Source organism: Crassostrea angulata, chromosome 2, assembly GCF_025612915.1.
Source record: "Crassostrea angulata isolate pt1a10 chromosome 2, ASM2561291v2, whole genome shotgun sequence".
NCBI classification, from domain to species: Eukaryota; Metazoa; Mollusca; class Bivalvia; order Ostreida; family Ostreidae; genus Magallana; species Magallana angulata.
The window spans coordinates 27,650,400-27,660,816 of record NC_069112.1 but is presented as its reverse complement, the minus strand read 5'-3'; the positions used below and the strand labels follow the sequence as shown (position 1 = coordinate 27,660,816).

At 29.5% G+C, this 10,417-nt stretch overlaps 1 protein-coding gene across 1 annotated transcript; it reads left to right on the top strand.

Annotated features, from left to right (window-relative positions):
- Window positions 1-638: 638 nt before the first annotated feature.
- LOC128171667 (uncharacterized) lies at window positions 639-7,369 on the top strand. The gene is made up of 4 exons (XM_052837446.1): window positions 639-747; window positions 3,003-3,182; window positions 3,743-3,891; window positions 5,829-7,369. The coding sequence occupies exons 1-4, from the start codon at window positions 678-680 to the stop codon at window positions 5,970-5,972; spliced, it is 543 nt and encodes a 180-aa protein (XP_052693406.1). The 5' UTR covers window positions 639-677; the 3' UTR covers window positions 5,973-7,369.
- The last annotated feature ends 3,048 nt before the right edge of the window (window positions 7,370-10,417 follow it).

Sequence of the window (10,417 nt, the reverse complement as noted above, 5' to 3'; positions counted from 1 at the left end):
AAATCCAAAAGTATTAATACGGGGCGCTCTCTCCCGTACAGGACTAACACTGGGCCAACCGTGAGCTTATTCTCTTGTTGTTGGACCCATCCTCATAAAACTTCCAACAAGCCAACACGCGCGTTTTAGTTTTCTGACTTTTATATAGACTTTACATGAAATATACTTTTACATGAGTTTGGTATGCATCAGCACCGAAGGTCTGATTCCAACTGACTATAATTTACAATTCAGAATAATACATAATGAACAATGGAATAACACAATGAAGGATTAACATAATAAGTACAGATGTAAGTAAATCAATTCCCATACAGCTATTGAGTAACTCGGGACATTTTGGCAGCATGTACATAAAAGGATTAATAAGATGAAAGAAGCTTAAGTGTCAATAAACATAAACAGAAGTCAATTAAAAGATTAGCTGTCCATCACTGATTGTGCCTCAGGTGGGATTAATGCTGCGCGGAATTTATAACGTTTATAAAACAGTTGTCGAAATAGATGAAAAGTTTTTTTTAGCAATTAACACAAAGTCCGAAAAAGTTAATTTACACAATAATTAAAAATAGTCCGAAAGATTGAATGTCACACCGTGACAGTATTAGTGTTCAAGAAAAACGTGCGGAACCATTTTAGCATTTTTGTTTTTTCAGACCATTGCAGGAGCATGTTCGATGTCAAATTGTTCCATGAATGAAAAGTGCATTCCAAAACCTTTTGGACAGTTCGAGTGTGTTCTTTCAGGTTCTCTTAATTATTATCAATTATTTCATTGATTATCGTCTTGTTTAAGTAACACTTTCACTCAAACAAGTAACATCTAGACATCTAAAAATCATAAAACAATAATATTTTTTTTAATGTTTTCAAGACATTGATATAAAGCAATGAACATTGTTGTTCACACATGACACCATATCAGAAGCTGACTTCATTCTCTAAGCGATTTTGTAATTAAGCATTTACGTACGTTGACGATTTCTGAATTGATTTAACATTTTGAATACCATAGATGGGTTTCTGAACTTGATTTACATGTCTAATAAAAAGCTCAATGGTATTTTTATATATACATATATTTTTGGTCATTACGGAAACGTATTGGTGCCACATTGACATTTTTTGCACATTTTACTGTCTAAAGTTATCACTTGAAGCTGTACACGTTATTTGTATTTTTTTTATTTCAATGGGTAAATTAAGTATTCATTGTGTAAATCATCAACAGTGAATTGGAAATTTCATTTAAGTTTTTATTGAGATTTTTTTTTTGTACTTTACAGAATCATGTATAAATTAAAAACACATTTAAATATGTAAAGTTCATGCCATGCATTTGATAAATTTATGCGAAATATTTTTTGCGAATCCGAGCCATAAAGCTATATATTAATTTTTACATTTTAATATTTTGCCATTTTTCAACGACGCTAAAAATGATAAGCACTTAAATTTAAATGCCTCATATATTGATATGCACAATGTTAGTTAACCCTCGAATATTGTATATTACCACCGCCTTTTAAAGTACTGCAACTAGAAAATCAATTTGATCTCTCGGTATGATCGTAGTCGGTTTTTATTTTAACCAATAAGCCTTACGAAGGTAGAAACAATACTTTTGTGGATAAAAAGAGGTCCATTCTGTGATAGTTGCAATAACTTTTATAACACTTTTAACTTTCGATCGCATAAAAATTTTTACTTTGTTTTAATTGATTAATAAATATAGGAATAAATGTATCAAAAAATAAATCAAATGTTTAAAAAAAAAGTTGTGAAGCAAAAAGAAGCCATCAAAATAGAACACATGTTAAATAAATCAAGAATGTATGCATTGTTATCAGTATAAATAAAACGTATGTCAACTATAAGAGGAGATTAAATTTTTATATCAAACTTAATTATGAAACAACACATTTAAAAGGTAGGTGCCATGAGATTTGACAAAGATAATATTTAACAAGATAACAAGATAACAAGATAAGATTTAACAAAGATCTTACATGTTATAAGATTTTACAAAGTTAATGCAAGTGTTAATACATGTACATGCTAAAACTTTACAAATAATACTTTAACAATCATGGAAGAATCCCGGTGCGTCGGTAATGCAGGCATTTTTGTAATCCATTGAAGGCCTATTCTGGATTTATTTGTCAGATAGTCTAAGCCTGAGTCAAGTCCATTACCTTTTAATGGCTTAATGACATTCATATTAGGTTAATCTTAATATCACCACAGGCTTGGGAATGAACATCACTTTATCTGCGTACTATGTTTCAAATTGTTAGACTTTATCTTTTCACGATCTTTCGGACACTGATGTCCATTGCTTTAAGTTCGGACGTGCAGTTCGGTGGGGCGTATACATATATGCATGTACGAGTCTAAGTTCCTTTAATCGTTACCTAAATTCGTCTGAAAGCTACGCCCTAAAAAATCTAAAATGATGTGAGCTTTTTGTCTCAATGGCAGATCAGGCTCATCCCTTACTTTATTAACGCACGTATGATGCTGTCCAGGTAGCGGAAGTTTGTGTCTTTGTTTTCCCAATACTTTTTTTTAGTACTGGATGCTTATTTTTTTGGATGTCGTCGGTCCCATTTTACACCATGCGCTACAGACATGTTAGCGTAGTATGCTAATTTGTCTGTACCGCATTATGTGTTTTAGGATCGATGACATTCCAAAATAACTATTATATTTATATTATATGTAATATATAATATTTAAAAAAAAGAAAAATGTTATAAGGCTAATACGCTTCCGTAGTTTCATTTTGTATCTTCAACGTCTACGACACTTCCAATCAAGCATGAACTTAAGATATTTTTGAAAACATTTTTTTTTAAATTGCGATTTCAAGTGTTGAAAACACAAGATGCTTCAAATCAATGATAGTTAAACATAAAATTAAATCACCTTTTTAGAATATTGTTAGAATATACATGCACATACATGTGAACGAAAATGAATGTTCAAAATTTGATAAACAGATTGTGGCATACCTTCGAATGAAGCTTTTTCGATGGAAAAGTTAAAAGAATGGGATGGCATAGGTATAACAAGAGGAATGCATATCACGTGCTCTTCTGGATATGACCAACAAGGTTCTGAATTTCTTTTATGTCAAACTGATGGATCTTGGAAGACAAGTTTGAATTGCACTTTCAAAGGTAAGATAGATAAGTTTAATAAGAGATATCATAAATTAAAGTCCAACAACATGAAAAATGTTTACATTTTTGTTGATTAGTTATTGTGAATGTCATTTCATGTTTAATATAATAATGTAAACAAATATATTTTTTTCACCAAAATATGTTTTTGAACTGTGTTCCATAATGTTTTTTTCTAAACACGTGGTGCGAAATTTTGAGTTATTTGCATCTTATATGAAATTTTCGATAATTGTTTTTATCTTGTGTGTATCTTGGCCTTCAAAATTTAAGGTTTACTTTTACAAAGTAATCAGTTTTTGAAAACATTTTGTCTTTACGGATGCTATTTAGAAAAAGAAAATAACGCTTTGAATACATTACCTTATCGATTAATAATGTAATTGAAAAAGTTGGAAGTTGATATTTTTGAAACCAATAACAATAAATACTACATGAAGAGTTGTTGGTATATACGTAAAAAATCGATAAAAAGTAATTGTGCTACCCAATATTTCAAATTTTTATAGAAACAAATAAGGATGCCTATATAACTTAGGTATCTGTTTATTTTAAAGCAGGAATACCAGGATGTTTTGACAATAAGTACAGAAACTTTTCCAACAAGATTCTAGAAGAAGGACCTTTCAGCATGGACAAAAATGGAAAACTGCAATGTAAAAGTCGTTGCTTCCTAGAGGGCAGTTATAAATGTTTCGGCTTGCAGGTTTGTGTAGACCCTAAAAACATAACATGGGGATAGTATTAGTAACACTAGACTTTGACCCGTGCATGCACGGGTTGAATTGCATAATTATGATATCGGGCATTTAAATAATACATTGTAGATACATCGAAGCACCGTATATAGTTGATATTTGCATAACCAAACTTCAAGCCTACAACATTGTTATTAATTTCACTACACTCTGATGAGTTGGAATAATCTAACTGTGTCTCTGGAAAGGCCTTCACCGAAGTGAAAATGCCTCCCATATACCCGTAGTGAATAAAAATAGCAGAACATTGCAAAATCGCTCCAAAACAATTTTGGAGAAAATTAAGAATTTAAATTTGCATTGAAAATAACAGTGAAATTGTTCATAACAAACCAATATGAAGCTGTAAATACCTTTCTTCGAAAAGTTTAATTCTATAATTGCAGAATTTAATATATATTTCAACAACGTTTTTTACACACCATGTTGACATTCGAAACTCTCGATATTATTTTATAGTAATTGCACTGTGTTAGGGTTAGCTCCCGTATTTTGTTTGATAACCAGAAAAAAATTCCAATAAAAATTAGCACACAATTGTTTTATCGTTTCCAAGTTTATCCATGCAAATGTGATATTGTGGAAACATAAAATTAAGAGCCTCCCGTGATTTAGCGTAAATGTTATGCGCATGCACAAGACTGTAAAATCCAAAGAATTCAGATGATTTCTTGAATTTTTTGAGGAATTTTCGTTGATTGTTAATTAAGGAAGCTTGATGGAGAAAAAATAAAAACAATTTGGTAATCTTCAAGTACCAATGATGTTTTTCAAATATATAAAACAAAAGACAGTACGCTTTCGATTTATCAGTATTAAAGTCAAAATTCGAGTCTATTATTTTAATATAGTAGTATAGATAGTTTGTAGTTGACTTATTATGGTTTATACATGGTCAGTAAATTCCATTTGGGGCGAGAGCGAGTATGGAATTTACTGACCATGTATTACCCATATTAAGTCAACTACAAACCATGTAACGAATATATCTTACCAACTACCTTTGTTTTAATTATAAAAATTAAAAAAAAACAATGAAAATTAAGCTCTTATATTTGCATATCCATTGTTCTTTCCCACTGTAAGTCCAAAGGGAGGAACTGCAATTATTTTTCTATAATCGCAATTGCTCTGTCTGTATATTATGACGTCATAAAGGCGTGACGTCATACACTTTTCCATGACGTTATAGATTTTAAAAACCACTGTACAATACATCATGTGTGTATTGTACAATACATCATGTGTTTTTCTGCAACTCCATAAAATTGATGTACATGTAATTAATGAAAACATGTCTTATAATAACATTTTAAAGGAATTACTGTTATAACATATCATTGATTCTGTTAACAAATCTATGTGAATTAAAAATATACATTACAGTCAGAATGTTTATTTTTGATGCAAAAGCTAAATGTCAAGGTCTAGGCTAATACAGGGTATTTGCGAATGGTAAAATGCAAATATAAGTAATAAACAACGAATATTTAATGAACATGGCGTTGTGAATAGCAATTGCTCTGTTGGCATATTTTCCATGATGCGCTTGCGCGCAACATGGAATATGCCAACAGAGCAATTAAATAACTACATTACAACTTTCAAGTTGAATACGAAACCTGACGTCATGATACTCTTAGATGACGTCAAAATGCTCAAAGGAGTAATATTTTTTACTGACTATGTATGGGATATACATGGTATCCACGTGACTGCTGTTAAGCAATGATTTCAATTTAGCAGGAGGTGATATATACTTCATTCTCCGAAAAAGAATATTGAGCATGGAATGATAGAAAAGTGTAGTGTACTAACATTTTTTTTTCATTGTGATTTTATAACAATTCTTAATAAATGTATTTTCCAATGACTTTTTTTCCAGTATGGGAAATATTGCTTTTGTGGCAATGAAATTAAAAGTTCACCCAATCGCGTGTCAGATGGAGAGTGCAAAAAATCCTGTCGTGGAAACTCAGGTGAATGGTGTGGTGGAAGTTGGAAGATGTACATTTTTAAGAATAAATAGACAATGCACTTATGTAAAATGCAATGCTAAATTATAAGGTGATCGGCATGTTTAATGTTTAATATCACTGTAAAACAATGATTTTGTATAACATGAGTATATTGATATGTATCGCAGTAGCTGTTCCGGTCTTACAAAAGATAAAAAACCACGAAAGTTTGTTTACAAATTAAACGTTTCATCTAAAATTGACGCGATATTTTGACCCTCTTATGATCCCCTCCCACCAACTTCTTAAATTAGGGTGTAATGATTCGCTGAAAATAGTAATTTGCCTTCAAAAACATTTCAACAAATCGTTTACATTTTTTTTCTTATTTGGGTTAATTAAAATATTCCTTAAAAGCAGAAGTAATCAATGGACGAAACCAAAAGGTTAATCATTGGACGAAACCAAAAGGTTTCCTTTTTGTTAGCATGTTTATGATACAATATCTTTGTTTTACGTTTAAAAGTGAAAATAAGTTTAACTGCATTTTATATTTTTTTTATATATGAATGTATGTAAATATATGAAGATAACGATTCTCTAATGTGAATAGGTAAAAGTTTATTACTTTTGATGATAATTGGTTTGTTAGAAACATTATATCATAATATAGAAGCAAAAACTCAAACCAAACAGCTTGAAGGTTCCACTATTTACCTTGGTTTTTTATTTGCTTTTGAGTAAAATGTTTATGATGAAAGATATATTAATGTGTTTTTCCGAAACAACCAATTAGATTGTTCCTCATGATGCCATGTTTCTAAAGATTAACCTGTATATTCAATTATTTTTTATTCTTTTATATTGTGTTAATGTATTGTGTTTATGGGACCCCTTATTTTTAAACTTGTAATTATTGAATGTTAGAATTGTGTTTAATTCACGTACATGTACATTAAACAAGACAAGCGGACATTAAATATAAATTATATATAGAATTATTGTAATACCTATTTAACTTATTAATGTACCTAAATACCATGACAAGTGGTTGTCACATATCTTTTTTTCAAATTTGGAGACTAGGATTTACTTATTAAAATAGATTAATTGGTAATTTGTTTGAACTCTTAAGACAAGGAAAAGCACCACCAGTCAGCTTGTAATTGTACTTTCGATAATATAATATTTAGAAAAATCAGTATCTGATAGAGGTCCGAAATTTTTTATTCATAAAGTAAAGGATTTTGCCCTCCAGTAGAACTAGAACCATCAGACATCTAAGCACCAGTTACATGTGCCCGAACTCTAATTTCCTCGCTAAATAAACTGTTAAGACTTCAATCATGCAAATTATTTTTGACCATCCATGTTAAAATTCATTTCTATGATTGCTTAGATGTTTATATGTATGGGTTTTTTTTACTCCTACGCTATGTTGTTTTTAAGAAAAATACGAGGTTTTTTTTTTAAAATAAAACCTAATTTTTTGCTTGCGCTTTATAATGTCAATTTTCATATAAAAATGTATGCAATAACGGTGTAAGTTGCTTTGCGTAATGTAAGTAAAATCTATACAGTGTTGACTTGTTGATTACAATGCACCAATCATGTAAGCAATAATCATGCCAATTTCAAAACTGATATTTGCAATTTTGTGAGATCAATTTATAATGTCCTTTACACTCTAAAAAAAGTTTTACTATACATTTTTAAAATAAGAAATTGAATTTAGAAAAACTATAAATATTAAGTAATACAATTAGTCAAAATAGCAAGTAAAAGGCAATCTCGTTTAGTAATTGGAATCGTAATTAGTAAATACCACTAATACAATTACTAATGATTTATTTTACTCATCATTTCTGCAATTACTTAAATGTATATACAGATTGGTAATTTATTTACTCAATTTAATACTTATTTTAAGTAATCAAAATCATTTTGTTATAAGTAATTAAATTACTTGTAGTAGACTATTTACTTTTTTGCAATTACTAAAATGTATATAATTATGTTTTTTTATTTACTGAATATAATTCTTATTTCAAGTAATCAAATTCATTTATTTTCATTAATTTATCTAATATGGTTTGTTATAGGTAATTTAATTACTTGTTGTAGACAAATTTATTACTCACTATTTACTTTTTTTGCAATTACTAAAATGTATATAAATACTTATTTATTTACTCAATATAATTCTCATTTCAAGTAATCAAATTCATTTATTTTAAAATATTCTATAATTAAGTAATAGCAATACTTATTTTATCTAAATAATTTACTTATTTCATACCAATATGGTTTACCCATTTGCTTTTTACTTGTAGACATATTATTCTCCAAATATTATATCACATTGTTTTTAAAAATTGAACGTCTAAAATTCTGTTTCCTTGCACTCGCTGATAACTGTGAACTAAGAAAATTTTAGAGAAAAAAACACCAGACAACTGTGTAAATCAATAAATCTGTAATACCATAACACATACAAATAAACTGGCTAACTAAATGTTATGTTTACAAGGTTTCTAATTTGACTAGCTTGGATTTACATCAAATGTGTACTTGAGAGAAAACAGTAATTACTTCAAGCAATCATAAGCATTGCAATTAATTTTCCAGATAAGAAAGTTCTTTAAAAAAGCTCCAGTATATACTATATAGAAAATCTGTTGGTAATAATTGCAATTTAAAGCTTTACTGAAAAAAAATAATGGATAGAAAAATCGTATTTCACATTTTTATATACACTTGAAAGGAAATTCTCTCGTTTCCTTCACAACAACCAAAATATTAGTTGTAAAACATACCTCAACATTGCATTTTTAAACATTTTGCAGGATATGCATGGCAAAATATGTAATGACTCACAACTATATGTACATTGTAAACAATCAAACATGCAGGGAAATATAAGTAACCATAAATAAAAATAAAAATAAGGAAAAATAGATCTACCTAAGAAGAAATAAAATTAATTCCAGATAATTTTATATTTAACAACTTAAATCAGAAATTAAGGCCCATTAAATAATACAATGACGTTAATTTGTACAAAATTTTAATGCAACGTCAAGCATGTTGAATTGGGTGCAGGCAAGTTAGGTTAACAATATATATGAATTTATAATAATTTATTATAATCAAACATGTTACAACTAGAATTAAATATCAAAAAATAACTTCATATTCAAAGTAAAAAAATAGACTACCTGAATAAAATCATAAAGTAAAAATAAGAAATGAAAAAATAATATATAAGTAAATAAATGTACATACTCAAAATAAACTAAATGTATAAAAATAGACTATCTGAATAAAATCATAAAAAAGTAAAAATAAGAAATGAAAAATTAAAGTATAAGTGTACATACTCAAAATATACAAAATGTATAAAAATAAACTATGTAAGTATAATCATAAAAAAGTAAATATAAGAAATGAAAAAATAAAATAGAAGTGAACATACTCAAAATGGACAAAACAAAATGTATATATGCAAAAAGACTACCAGTATGTGAATCAAATGAGCCTTTAAAAACTTGGTAACTCCCCTCCCCCCCCCCCCCCCCCCGGCAAAAAAAGAAAAAGAAAACATGCAAACAAAGAGGAAAAAGTTTAAAAGTTACAAAAATATTCAAGTGAAACATTGCTGACAAAGAAAATTCTTCAGATTAAAATACATTCTTGACCAAAATTTAAACATAGGTAATCACAGATTACAAAGCTCACCGAGACCAGACATCACCCTTATGAGAGACCACCTTTATCATATTAAATGAAAATCATACTTTATGATCTGGATATTCATGGATTCTGTTTTGACACAATATCGTATATCATCTGTTAAAAAATTGTATGATAATCATATCTGTCAGGTGCATCAATATACATAAGAATATCTCCATGCAAGTTTGGTGAAGTTCAGACCAGTAATAACTAAGATATCATCAGAGGGCACTAGCAATTAAAACCTTAACCTGCTCCAGCATCCGCAACCTATGGCTCAGATTCAACATTCATGCCTGTCAGGTGCATCTGTATCATAAGACACACCATCCATTCAAGTTTGGTGAAGTAAGGACCTGTAATAACTAAGATATATTTTTTAGCATCCTCAATAATGGAGATCAAGCCCTGCATCTGAAGCTATCTCTGTGATTCATTCATATTACAGTTTAATCAACTATGCAAGTTTGAAATAGTGCTATTATCTATTAAACATGTGACCTGTTCCAAAAGTTAACCATATCCAGCATCTGAAACCTATTGCTGAGACTCAGCATTCAAGCCTGTTTGGTGCATTAGTATCATAAGACGCACCATCCATGGAAGTCTGGTGAAGTAAGGACAAGTAGTAACTAAGATATAATCATCAGAGGGCACCTGCAACAAAAACTTTAACCAGCTCTAAAAACCTTAACCTCCTCCAGCATCTGTAACCTATAGCTCAGATTCAGCACTAAAGCCTGTCTGGTGCATCAGTATCATAAGACACACCATCCATGCA